The sequence below is a fragment of the Medicago truncatula genome, chromosome 7, assembly GCF_003473485.1.
Source record: "Medicago truncatula cultivar Jemalong A17 chromosome 7, MtrunA17r5.0-ANR, whole genome shotgun sequence".
In the NCBI taxonomy this organism is placed as follows: Eukaryota; Viridiplantae; Streptophyta; class Magnoliopsida; order Fabales; family Fabaceae; genus Medicago; species Medicago truncatula.
Window position 1 is genome coordinate 6862425 of NC_053048.1, and position 14133 is coordinate 6876557.

At 34.1% G+C, this 14133-nt stretch overlaps 1 protein-coding gene across 2 annotated transcripts; it reads right to left on the bottom strand.

Moving 5' to 3' along the window:
- Window positions 1-5304: 5304 nt before the first annotated feature.
- On the bottom strand, window positions 5305-10977 carry LOC25497688 (probable 2,3-bisphosphoglycerate-independent phosphoglycerate mutase). 2 transcript variants are annotated; one of them, XM_024770650.2, is made up of 7 exons: window positions 10822-10959; window positions 9253-9502; window positions 8723-9155; window positions 7756-7901; window positions 7128-7404; window positions 6542-6814; window positions 5305-6165 (listed from the first exon to the last, which is right to left on the bottom strand). In XM_024770650.2, exons 3-7 carry the CDS (start codon window positions 9029-9031, stop codon window positions 5680-5682), a joined length of 1491 nt encoding a protein of 496 aa, XP_024626418.1. In that variant the 5' UTR covers window positions 9032-9155; window positions 9253-9502; window positions 10822-10959; the 3' UTR covers window positions 5305-5679. The 2 variants fall into 2 exon arrangements, with proteins under 2 accessions (XP_024626418.1, XP_013447768.1); XM_013592314.3 differs by lacking the exon at window positions 9253-9502 and having other exon boundaries at window positions 10822-10977.
- Window positions 10978-14133: the final 3156 nt, after the last annotated feature.

Below are 14133 nucleotides of genomic sequence, written 5' to 3' on the forward strand. Positions count from 1 at the left end.
AATTATGTCGGCCTGACAAACCTAAAAGACTTTTGTTATGATATGTGACTCGATCTTTTTAGTTAAATAGACTTCTAAAAAGATCTAAATCTTCTCTATTTAAACAAAATAATATTCTATACAAAGGACCTTCGGTTTGTATGGAATAAGTCTACAAAAAGGTCTCAACTTCCGCATTGCCCTTTATTATCAAAAATAAGATGCTAGGAGATTAGCCTCGTCTCCAATACTGTCTTGGTTTGCTTTGCATTTATCTCGGAGGCAAAACCCTAAGGCTGAGAAGATGGTTAGTAGTATCTATATATCCGATGATATTTTCTTCCATTGATACTTGCTCCACACATCATAGTTTGTATTGGTGTGAGTTTTGAGTCCGAATTCACAACAATTGGCACCCACCGTGGGGCAAGGGGAGAAGTTTGTCAAGTGTGCACCATGGGTACCAAAGGTTACATCTTGGAGATGGAAACAAGCATGGTTGAATGGAAGTGTATGAAAACATTAAAGGTTGAGACGGTGATGTTAGTCAACCTAGCACAATCAAAGAAGGTTAAGTGTGAAGAGAGGAGGTCATGATGGTGGTGTGATGGCGGTGCTGTGTGTGTTCTCAATGGGAAAGTTCAGCTTGGAGAGGCGGTGTGAAGAATATTTGTGATCAACCTTTGAGGTGGAGTTGCAAGGTGAAGGCATAGTGTGTGTACGCGTTTGGAAGTTGAGGTGGAGAAATCTCAGCTTGAGGTTTAGTGTTTCTCTAGCGAAACTAGGAGGAGACAAGTTGAAGACACCAAAGCGGTACAACTATGGAGGCCTTGGTGTTTATGCTCTAGTAGCGAGCATGTGAATTCTTCATGAGCACGGAAGACATTTCGAGGGTTGAAGAATGTTTGGCATGACTTGTGGAATTACCGAAAAATACCAATGGTAATTGGAGGCAAGTGAATCTTCGGGAGGCTGAGTTTGATCACTCTGGGGGCCAAGAGGTTATGGTGTAGGCTTGCGGAACTACCTAAAATCCTAGTGCAGTTGGATGCAAGAAACTTCAAGAGGGCGGAAGGCATTCCGAAGTTTGAAGAGGTAAAGGTGAAAACTTGTGGAACTACAAAGTGTTGTTGGATGCAAGGAATAAGACTTGGAAGCTTGTGGAACTACCGAGGGTGGTTGGATGCAAGTGGAGGTCGGAGTATGGATCAAGGTTCAAGCGGAGCTTTGGACTTGATTGGTTTTGTCTTGAGGGATTGTTCAAGGCAAGGATAAGGAGAATGGTGGTTGATGGTTAAATTAGTATCATCATCATTTTAGAGTCAAGGTGGAGAATTGTTGAGATGTGGCTCAAAAATGAAAATTGAGAAAGTGTTGGAATCGTGACACGATTTTGGGATCGTGACACGATTTTCAAGGCCGTGAATGGGTGTGCTCTGGAAGCCAAATCGTGACACGATATGGGAAAACGTGACACGATTTTGACAGATCTGAAACACGTTTTAAGCGCTCCATGACCCATTTATTGGGTAAGCTTGGTGAATCTCATAGAAACCAAAGGAGGGAACTTTTAGGGTTTTAGATACTAAAGGTTGAGGGTCTTTGGGTGAGGTTCAAAACTTCAAGATGTGAATCTTGGAGAACCAAAAGAGGGGGCTCTTGGGGAAAGGGTTGGTGCCTTTTGGGGAAGATTCATGGGGTTGGAAAACACATGAGTGAAGAGTCTTTTGTGAGCAACTTGGGTGAGTCTTGTGAAACCAAAAGAGAAGATCCTTAGTGAAATCAAATGCTAAGGGTTGGTTCTCTTTTGAGGGTTAGATTCTAGAGTTGGGAAACAATTGTAAACACATTGGGAGAGTGAAAATCATGAGTGTCTTGTTCATTGGTTAGATTGGGAAAATGGGTAGAAATTAGGATTGTTCTTTGTGAGCTTGTTGAAGCTAATTTCTTGTAACCCATTTGTATCTCTTTGTAAGAACTCGTTGATAGTGGATTGGAGAGATCAATCTCTCCTTCAGAGTAGGTCAAGTTGGACCGAACTGGGTGTTCCTCCTAGTCCTTCTCAGTTTGTACCTTTTGATACTACTAGGTGTCGTCTTAATGGATATGGTTATGACCATGTCAATGACGATGTTAAGATCATTCGACATTTTAATGTTAGTAAATATTACCATGATGATGATGAATTTGACTGGCCTGATCTGCCAGCAACACCGAGATCTTTTTGGGAGGTTTACAACGTAAGAAGTGGCTCTTGGAAGAAACTTGATTATGATATGGATATTCCCAGAGGTGTAAGACGTAATGTGTACTTGGATGGGGTGTGTCATTGGTTTGCAGATATGAAAAATATATGGTTTCGTTTAACTTGAGCAGTGAAGTGTTTTCTACTAAACTCTTACCTTTTGATATGGAAGATAGTTATCTCGATGAGTGGGTAGAGAGCTACTTGGATTTGACAGTGTTGAATGGATCCGTAGCTATGATCTCAAAGCATGCAAAGACGACTTCTTTTCACATATATGTTTTGTGTGAACTTGGTGTCAAAGAATCATGGACCAAACTCTTCATTGTCGGACCCTTACCTAGCGTAGGTCGTCCTATTGGAATAGGAAAGAAGGGTGATCTATTCTGTCTTAAGAATTGCAAAGAACTAGTCTGTTTTGATTTAAACACCCAAACAATTGAAAATTTGGGTGTTGTGACTTGGCAATTTATAGGAAAAACTTTCTTCCAATTGGTCGAAAGAGGAGTTAGTTATTTTTGCATCTCAAGTTTAAAGCTTTTTCTCAAGAGGGTTATAAGTATAATTATTAGAATTTAGGATTTTATTATGAAGTTGAATGTTATGAAGTCATTACAATGCAAGTAGGCATTTCAATTTCACATATTATGCGTACTATCTTGTGTATGAGCAAGAAACATTTGGCATATGAATCTTTCTTTACCAATGTTATTTCCATGCTTTCTGTTTTTTGTTTTGCATATTGTTCTTCTTTGGATTCCAGTTGTATGTATGCATGGTCTATTGTCTTTTTTGAACGTTCTCGATTTTCATATAGAAATAGCTTATATTTTGGAAACATTTGCCGGCGATGTAATTAAAATATCTCTGTTTGAACCTCTGTACATTCTTCATGCCATATATCTGCAACCATGGCTTTAGATGTATGCTGTTGGCTTGTTTTTCCTCATTGATCAGAAGTAAGTACAGAAAAAAACACATAGACTGAAAGAGTGTGTTGTTTGATTTGCAATCAGAATTGTGTTAGTCGTGTCATGTTGTTTGTTTTTAGAAATTTCATTACTTCTTGGAGGAGTTATGCTGCTGATATTCCATTGGAAAGGGGGGGTGCGTCCTTTAACAAGATGAATATGGTATAAATATAGTGAGGGATGGGAGCTATTGAAATGTATGTTCCTTTTTTCAGTGTTAATTACTGGTTTTGTTCTAGTCTTCTTGATAATTGGTCTTTTCTCCTTATGACTTGTTGCACAATATTGGGACAAAGCATGTATTCTTTTTTAGAATTGAACTGTGATTTTTTTTCACTCAGTAGTTTTGTTTAATTTAGTTATGTCCTTGGTGTATCTAGTATTGCACATGTAAATTTTCTCACTAAATCTGTTATGGCAGACCACTTAATCCTTTTCACCAGTTGACTTATGACTCAGTTAGCTAGCAACCGTTGAGTATAGGGGTAGGTACTGTGAGATTTGAGTAGGGTTCACGTTTCAAGTTTAGTGTATTGAAGTAATTGGCTCAATTGTAGTTTGAGTGGTTGTGTGATGGTGTAATCATTTTGAAAGCTGTGTATAGTAAACATTGCTTTGATTTTGTCAGGCATATGGAAAATGTGTGATTAATCTCTGTGGTATAGTAATAGACTCCTGTGATTCTGTGTTTGATTAGCTTTGTCTACAGACATGAGTGTCTGCTTGCACTTATATTCTTTTTTTTTTTTTACATATTTGCACTTCATGAGTAATGTTCTCTTGATAACCAATGCTTGAACTATCCCCATTTTCCAATTCCATACTTGTGTACTGGCAAATCAATTGGACAGGCTTTAGACTTGTCAAGTACAGTATCAAGTTCATTGTTACTATCATGGTTGTTAAACCATCAAGATAACTCTTAAACGTTCATGATGAGTTTGAGATTCTGCGTAAAAAAGATCAAGGTAACTCGCATATAATAAACTCTTTATTTGATAATCTCTTGTTCATTTAAACTCAATAAAATCGGTAAACTGTTGATTTTACTAGCGAGTTTACAATTCTACATCGGTTTGGTCTTAGAATGTAAAAGTTTTGTCAATATTATCAGGTTTTGTTATTTATGTATTGCAATATATATTGGTTTTAATTGTTCAAAAATATATATATATATATATTGGTTTTATGTCTTCTTGTGAGAGACAACTTTTACAACATTCATTACTACCAAGGCTTCTCCCAACATGAGATGGCTGACTCTTCTCTGAAAACTCTATTGTCACAAATTTAATATGAGATTTCTCTTTTATTTTCCCGCCCAATATTGCTCCTAACACATCGTTAATGTCACCTACAACATTGTAGCAAAAACATAAAGAAAACTGTAAATCATAAATTTTATGATTGTGAGAACTGGTTATGATGGTTCAAACTTCAGAGAACGGGAGCTAAGAAATCTAGTCTAAACACAAATCAAAATTTGAGGTTCCCTCTTTATGTCAAGAAAAAACATCAATTATGAAAAATTAAATACTGGAAAATCCAGTCACTATGCAAGCCTTCAAAAGAAGAGTGACCTTAAAAGTCACTGGCCTTTTGCTGACAAAATGTCCTTTAAAAAGGTGTCAAAGAACATTAGCTTTCCATCTAACCACAAAACTGACACTTTCATCTCTATCTAGTTAACATAGTAGAAAACCCATTGCATGATAGTATCAGTTATTAAACAATTGTGTGAGGCATGATTTTTTTTTCTTTTTCATTGAATGAATAGTACACCCGATAATATGCATCAACACTACTAATGTAATGATAAAGTGGATGAATGACTTTTTCTCTACGTTACTTGTTTCTCATTGCTCTGAGGCATGCAAAAATTGAAGTACAAATTCCCTAAACCGCTTACATTTGGTTTTAATTCTTCTGGCCGGGCAGAGAAGCAAAACTATACGACATGAATTTGTAAAGAAAAACACATCTGATTTAATTACAACAAAGGAGTAATTCAATTCCATAAGGATGCACTTGGAGGCAGAAGCGCAAAAACCAGGTCGTTGACGAAGAAACTCACATTTAGATGCTTGAATTTGAACACACAAAGAAGACTATGGTTTAAAGATTAACATAGTCACTTATTTTTTATATCTAAGGATTGAAAGATGCAAGCATACAATGAAAAACTGATTCTGCACATGTAATTGTATATACTGGTAGCACAGGTTAAAAAGAGAAGCACCATAGTATCAACATTTGTGACTTTTGCACCACTGTCTGCCATGTGCTTGTTTTCTCTTGCTAATCTTGTTAACAAAAGAAAAACAACAGAGTGAAATTTATTTAAGCGGAGTATACATTGTTATTTGTAGAAAAGACTTGCAGAAATATAAAAGCTCAAAATTTGATTTTTTTGGACCCATATCACTTGCTTTCAGAGTAAGAGCAAAAAGTGTTAACTTGGAAATCTCCATGATATTTCCTTATTTAAATAGTTTCTTCATCTAGGTTAAGGAAATTCTTTATGATTCCCATCATTTCTGCTCCAGGGAAACGCCCCAAACATCCCCTTGCAGCTGCAATTTCATTTAATTCATATACTGAATCGCCGCTATAAGATTGAGAGCATATATCTCCTCTCTCTTCAGTTTCCAAATCAAAAGTCAAGTCTTCACCAGACTTAACACTTGGAAGAGGAAATGGATCAAGAGAAGTTTGGCGAACAACGGATTCGCCAATTGCACCAACAAAGTCCTTCAACCGACAAATAGCAAATGGAACCGGTTCAAAGCTATGATCTCCATATTCTACTGGAGTAGAGTGGTCTCCTGTGACACAAAGGAAAAACTGAAAGTTTCCGGTTGATTCTGCTTCCCAGAGTAATCTTGCCAATTGCCCTATAGCAGTATCAACAGCTTCTAATGCTTTGACTTTAAGAATGCTTGCTTTGTCATGGCCTGCATCATCTATTGCCTGTAGTAACATATGAGATCCAATCAAAATTGAATGATTCAAAATTATAGAAATAAATAAAGCTTATAACAATCTAAAAGGAAAAAGTAACAAAAGAGAAGCGTTCTCCATAAAAGATGAACAATTCAACCCTTAATTTTATATTAGAGTTGATAAACAATTCAGTTTTAATATTAATTTTGCTAGATTCCGTTCTTGAAGGTTTCAATCTCCAAGAGGACCATGCAGCCGCACCACCTCATTATTTACGGGTGAAGGAAAGAAATGGTAAACAACTCTTCATCTTTAAAGTGGGATTCTCATTTTGCTATGAAGTTTTCAGACAAAGTGCTGAAAAGTAAATCAGACAAAGAAACGAAAAGCTCAAAATTTTAACCTTAATATGAAGGAATCCAAAGTCATAGCCATCTGGGCGGCCTGCTTTATGCTCATCCTCTCCAGGTACAAAAACTTGGGGGCAAGACTGCGAAGGAGCCGAGAGTGCTTTAGCTATTGCTGTTGCTTTTGATGTTAGTAGAGTTCGATAGTCACCAGTTGCTCCAGGAGCTTCTAGAATATCAATACCAAGTGACAAACCCAGACCAGCAATTATTTTCGTCGGAGCAACCATGCATGGCTGCAAACCATGTTTTTCTAAAAATGGCGTAACCTGTAATATATATTTTTAAAACAATAAACGCAATAGTTAGTACATGGACAGTTGAACACACATTTAACAATATCCAAATAAACAACATACCATGAAACTCAAGAGACGTAACCTCAAAATTGCAAATCATACAAATTAAAATCGTTAATTTTGTTTCTAAGTAGTCTATATTAATTTCTACATATTTGACGTGTGCTTGCTTTTCTTCAAAGTAGCACAATTGTAAATGTATTAAAAAGTACCGAAGAGTGATTTTAGTAAATGTTACTTTAATATTTGTAAGAAAAATGTGTAAACCATGTTATGAACATACCTCAATTCGAATGCCACATCCTCTTAAAAGGACTATATTTGCAATATTCTTCCCTTCTGCAGCACGTTTAGCATTCACAGGATGAGAAACCAAAATCTTTGTAATTTCCTTGGACAACTCATTAACAACAGCAGCAGTGTTCCTTGCTTCATGAGAATCATCTAAAGCTTCTGCTTTCAAAAGTAAGCGGTTGTCCTTTAACGGGTCTGTTCCGGATATATTTCCACTCAAATTTGGTCCTTTAACAACCACTCCACATCTATGTTCAGTAGCATATCTACAGAAAGAATTGCAAAAACATACAGAACTGTTAATATTAGTCCGCTGAAATCTTAAGATCCTGTCTTCCTGAACTTGTAAACATCTACATATCAGCTTTACTTTGAGAGTTGAATTATAAAAATTTGTATTGAAATCTTTAAACTAGATAAAATAGAGCCAGACCGTTGAAGATCATCCTCCAACAATTATGATATGACTAACATAGAGATTTATTTAAACAATTTCTCTAACAAGAAGCCTGTAAAACTCAAGACTGCACCAACAAATAGGAGATTGCCAAAACGTTAGTGGTTACCTACATTATAAACTAAGCCTTAAATGTAATAGCAACCTTAGACATCTTCACCTGACTCTGACTTCATATTCAGGGAAAGATGGAAGCTTCATTCCATCAAGGGCAGCACATAGTATGGGACCTTCTTCTTCAAAGTGCCTGTCAGCTCTTCTGCTAGTGACAACTCCAGTTTTCTCATCAAGAGTTGCAAAATTTGACTGCAGGAAGAAATTTCATCGAGCCATTAGCATGAACAATGCAGAAAAATATTTGAGGCTTATCTCCATTTGAAAAGTAAAGTTAAAGGAGATATTATTTTAACACTACATAGGAATGACACACAATTTATATTTGTGTTCTAAGACTTTCTACCTCTCCTAAGACCTTAAGGCCAGCATGCAACAGTATATTCCAAATGAAATCACAATGTTAAACACTCTCTCTTGTAAATTAGTGATAATAGAGATAAAGCCAAATCGAATACAAGAATGTGAGGATAGCGACTGATTGAGAAATATATGTTCCTTATCTAAAATATTTGATCCTTTTTTCTCGAAAAAACAGATAGCAGACAAACAATAAATGTTTTTTTTCTCCTCAAAATAAGTGATAGCAGACAAATAATAAATGTCTTGTAGTCAAATCGTAGAATTTAACACAGAATCTTTTACAAGAATTATTAAGTGAGAAGCTACCATTATGCTCTGTAGTAAGCGAATCCAGGAATGCAAGGAATGAAGAGAAAACAAGCACAGGGTTGCCCGTCTTTACTATTATGTGTTGAGAATGAAATATAGGCTACAAGCTTCTGTATGAGAATGAAATATAAGCTACAAGCCTCTCTATATTACACAAGGAATTAAGAAAAATATCTAATCTAGGGTGATTTAATATCAAAATTGACCCAAATTGACAATTGAAACAAGCCACTCAGTTAATTGTCTAGGAAATGGATAATTACTTTAGCTGAGTTTAGCATGTAGAGTCTACCAGTTCCAATCCAAAAACAATGCTTTATTAAAAAAATATAATGACAAACCTTAAAAGCAATATCACCAGGAGACATGGCCAATCCAGCCCCCATGGATTCAAAAGCCCCTCGTCCGCGATAATAAACTCGAGGATCATAACCCAACAGAGAAAGATGAGCAGTGTCACTTCCACAAGCTAAGCCAACCTCAACAGGGTCCATCAATCCATTAACCCCAGCAGATGCTATACCATCCAAATTGGGTAACTTTGCTGCCTGAAGAGGTGTCTTGTATCCCAACCTTGGCAATGACACGTCACCCAACCCATCAATCAGCACAAAGGCCACTCTTTTCTTTGGAAACTGTGGACTACCCATTTTCCTCCTTTATTTTTTTTCTTTCTCAGGTTACACAATAAATAGCAAACCCTAATATATATATTCAGCAATTTCACTCTGACGGTTCCTTCACAAATAGCACAAGCAGCATATTACCAATTTCCTGCCACCATTCAATATATACAAAGATGTTATATTTGAGTAATTGGATTTTACAATTTACAAGACAAAATCAATAATATTCAAGGGATCAATCCCACCGTCCACTAGTAGGTGGCCAGAGCAAAGCTGTATATGAACTGGCCCAGCACAGGAACTTTTAGCACCTGGGGGATTCGAGCCTTAGACTAGAGAGGAGCAAACTCCTAGGTCTCAAGCCTTCACCGCCAGGCCAAACCCATGGGGAATTAGAAACCAACAAAATTGAAATACAATTTCAATTACGTCATCAGCATTCATTTGGGAAAGTTGGGTGTAGTCCGAAATCGTGTCAAATCTTACGATGTGCGGCTGCATCCATTATTCCATTTTTGAGAAAGGGAACATGCTGATAAATCATATTCAATTTTGTGAATTTGAAAGAAAAAAACCTTGTGTGATTGAAAGAGATGAGTAATGTAGCAACGATACAACACAAATCTAACAGTTTAATTATTAAAAAAAGTTAATTTATTTCATTGAAAAAAGTTATAACACAAGATACGATAGTATTTGACATCTATTTATTCAACTACTATCGAAAAAGATAAAAATGTTGTAATCAACTTTAATTAATGTCTATAACTCCTCAATGATCAACATTTCTCAACACATGTAACTCATGCATCTATGGTGTGCGGAAGTAAGAGAGTAAAACAAAATATGTTTCAAACATTTGTCTGAGTTATCCAACACGTCTCGTATGAGTATTATATAAATGTCGGACACAGAGTGTCGAAGTAAATAAAAAAACAATTTTATTTAGGACACTTGTTTTAGATGTACGACACGTGTCGTACGAGTGTCATAGCAAAATTTTAAAATTCCAATTCCACTTTTGTAACAAATCATATATGATAAGTATAAGAGGATTTATAAACATACCCCAAGCAACATTGCATTCCTCGCTAGTGGCGCTAGTTTCTAAAATACCGAAATTCCAAACTTTGTAACAAACAAAACAATTCATAACAAAAGCATCAACTTTCTAACATTCTAAAATTCCAATTCTAACTAACTGACAAACAACTTGTTCATAACGAAATTCTGATTCCAATTATAACAAAATTCCATTTCCAATTCTCAATTTTGAAACCCTAAAACAAGCAATTGGAGAAGGAAAGAGAGATTGGAGAATCAACTGGCTTACCTTAGAGTTGAGACCCGAGAGAGAGAGTGGAATAAATAGTGAGACGCGTATGTATTATAATTTAATTTTTTAAAAATTAAAAAATGGCTATAGCCACTGGCCACACCATGCCCTACCTACTGTAGCTCCGCCCCTACTACGAAACAAGGATGCATGTGAGATTGTAAGGGATTTCTAGAGGTCATGAATTCGAATCCATGCATGAAAATTAAATCTCTTTTAGGAGAGTTTTGCAACCTATTGTCATTTTTATCTGACTCAATTACGAATAGAATTAACAATAAAACATAACATGCAAATTGGGCAAAATAGGGTAAGACAACAAATGAATCATTAACAATAAAAAACAAAACGAAGGGAGTTGTTGTATTTAACTAACTGATTAAAGATGCAATCATTCATCATTCAATATTCACAAATCAACAGAAGGGTAACAAAATTGTATTTGAATATGATTTAGAGAAGAGAAATAGTAACTCACCACCAACGGAAAATGAGAGAGAGAGAGAGAGAGAGAGACTTGAGCAATCGGTTCGTCGATCGAATCAATAAACTTCACCAGTCTTTATTCCATCTAAAAATGGTAGTGCATTGTAGTTTATTCTTTTTTCTTTTTTTTTCGTTTTATAATATGCACCGTACTTTCACTTTTTTTTAAGAACTTTTTTTTTTTTTGGGACAAACAACCACTTGTTCTTAATCTCTTTTTTGGAATAAACCACAACTTGTTCTTAATTTTGTTAGAGAGAATTAGCCACTTTATTCCCTCAATACAAAATGAGTTGTCAATTTCCGTGAGCTTATCTAAGTTTCTAAGGATATTGCATATTATATATAGTGATTGGGGTTCGAACCCCAACATCTCACTTCTCCATAATTAAATTGTGTGAGCTTTAGTCACTATGCTACTTGACCAAAAAAAAAAAATAGTCACTATAGTCCCTGAATGCAAAGAAATTGCAAAACAGTCCCTGAATGTAGACTCTTTAGTCAATTTCAAGGACAAAAGTGACTAACGGAGTCTACATTTAGAGACTAAATTGACTAACAGAGTCTGCATTCAGGGACTAAATTGACTAACAAAGTCTACATTCAGGGATTATTTTGCAATTTATCTGCATTCAGAGACTAAAGTGACTAATATCCCTCTTGTAACATAGCTCTCAAATATTTATTTTTATTTTTTATAAATAGACGAAATTACAAATAATGATTAAACTCACAAAATTGAAGATATTGGAGTTGAAACCCCAATCACGACATACAATTTAACAATTTTGACATTTTGTCGATTGAGCTGTAACTTCTAACCAATATCATCTTTTTATTTTATCAAAGTTTACTTTTATATATATATATATATATATATATATATATATATGAGTAATAATCATTTTGGTTCATGAATGTGTAGCAAATAACTACGATAGTCTCACAATGTGTCGAAATTCTAAATTGTGCATCCCGATAATCAAAATTGTACACGAAGTTAAGATACTCTCTTATTGTTGACAATAACCTTTTTCTATAGGGATTGATATGATAACAAATAAGTATTTATAAAGATTGATATGACAATAAATAAATAAATATATTGAAGAGTATCAATCAAACATTTTAATCACTACCAAAAAAAAAATCGAACATTTTAATGCGAGCAAATATGTAAATTAACATGGAATGCACAATTAAATACTATTTTAAAATTTGAGGAATGTTAACAACACTCATTTTTCAACACTCTCTCTATCACTCAGTCATTTATTGTATGAAATCAATGTATGTTCCACCATTTTGTGGGGATTCAATTTTCAAAGTGTAGACCCACAATGATTTAAACCAATAAAAGAGTGAGTATTAAAGATAGTGTTCAAAAGAAAGTGTTGCTAACATTACTCTTAAAATTTTGATCTATTCGGAGATCAAAATAACTATTATCCTTTAATTTTTGAGTCAGGAAGAGACTAAATTGAGGATAAATGGTTAACCATAGATATCAAATTAATAAGTTTGTTAGAATACAAAGACATAAATAATTAGGGAGCTTCTACGAAGAAGTCAGGAAAATGACTTCTTTGGTGCAGTCGTTTGAATGGGCCAATCAGATTTTAATCCTATACACGTCAGAAAACTGCATCATGTTACAGTGTAGGCGGTCTACAGTACCGTAAGTAGAAGGACATGATCTTAACAGTTAGATTTAATTGGTCTCTATGTTATTGTGGTATACCATCTACACATGATTTTTCTTCTAATTTCAATTCTCTCTTCTCTCTAATTATATTTCTTTATTTATTCATTTTCATATTCTCTCTTACATATTTTTATTAAATCACTCTTCAACATCTTCATCATATTCATCATCTTCACGAGAAAAAAAACCCAAATTTAAAAAAAATAAATGAAATTACATAATTAAAAAAAAAATATTTCAATCAATAACATTTCCATAAAAACACTTCCATTTTTACCAAAACCTACCACCACACCAAAATGTCAAGAACAACAACATAGAATTGACTCATTTCACCAACCACCCCAAAACGTCCACAAAAACAACAACGACGAGAACTATTTCATCCAAACACACATCAAATCTTCTTATTCCATGATATCAACGATTTGTTAACCTCTCCTTTGCAAATTCGTTTTCTCCAAATTTGGGTATTTTTTGTTCAAATAAAAAATTATTTAATTCACTTTGAGTGTTTAAAGTTGCAGAAAATTGTTTGTAATCAAAAGGATATGTTGTTTTGTTCATGATTATGTGTTCGAATTGAGTTTTTGGTGATAAAATGAATTAAAGGTAACGTTTTTTAATTTCCGGTCACATGGGTTGAAACCGGGTCGTTACGACCCGTTTGGAGCTAGAAGATGAAGCATTAAAAAAATAAAAATAAAATAAAAGATTGATCGTTTGCAAGAATCAAACCGATGACACCTATACCCACAATAGATTCCTTTACCATCACAGCAGCAGGTTAATTCATAAAAATATATGTCATAAATCTATTTAATTGCCACGTAGCTTTTAAATCGTAATTGATTAATATAAATTATCATTGCATATTAAATATGTTGTATGATTTTATTTTATTTTGAAGAAATGCTATATGAAATATCTTAGTTAAAGATTGCCAGTTGCGCATTAATTGATTCTTTATGGCATATCAAACATTTTTAATGCTAGTTATGAGTATAATTTTTTTTACATAAGAAATAACGTAGTGTTATTATTACCATTTTATATATATTTTTTGAATAAATTATTACTATATTTATATTTACATAATTAGTAATAGATATTACTTAAAAAAAATAGTAACATATATATATATATATATATATATATATATATATAAGTGTAAATAATGTCATTTTCATCAAAATAGTGTTAAATGATGAAGGTATGAAGATGGTGATTATGTTCATAATTTTCATGGATTTATTTATTTTTAATAATGAAATATTTTTTTATAAAAAGGATTATCCTATGTGGTGTTTTTTTTTTGACAAGATCCTATGTGGCTTTTATAAAAAGGTTTATTTAAATATTTTTTGAAATAGAAGGAAGAAAAAGTCAAAAAGGAGAAAAGAAATAAATATAGTGTGAAAGACAACACAATAACACTAGTGAGGTGCTTAATTTGATGGTTAAAAAATTTAATAAAGTTAGTTTACGATGAAACATATTTAGCAGGTACATACTACATACCATTCAACAATCAACACACATGACATGTGGCGCATTATTATTGAATGTAGGATAACTTCACCGAAAAAGTCAATTGAA

Coding starts and splice junctions, on each gene's coding strand:
- LOC25497688 (XM_013592314.3), bottom strand. CDS start 9,031: ATGGGTAGTCCACAGTTTCCAAAGAAAAGAGTGGCCTTTGTGCTGATT. Junction 7,902..8,722: donor CTGGTGATATTGCTTTTAAG/GTTTGTCATTAT, acceptor TTCTTCCTGCAG/TCAAATTTTGCAACTCTTGA. Junction 7,405..7,755: donor GAATATGAAGTCAGAGTCAG/GTGAAGATGTCT, acceptor TTCTTTCTGTAG/ATATGCTACTGAACATAGAT.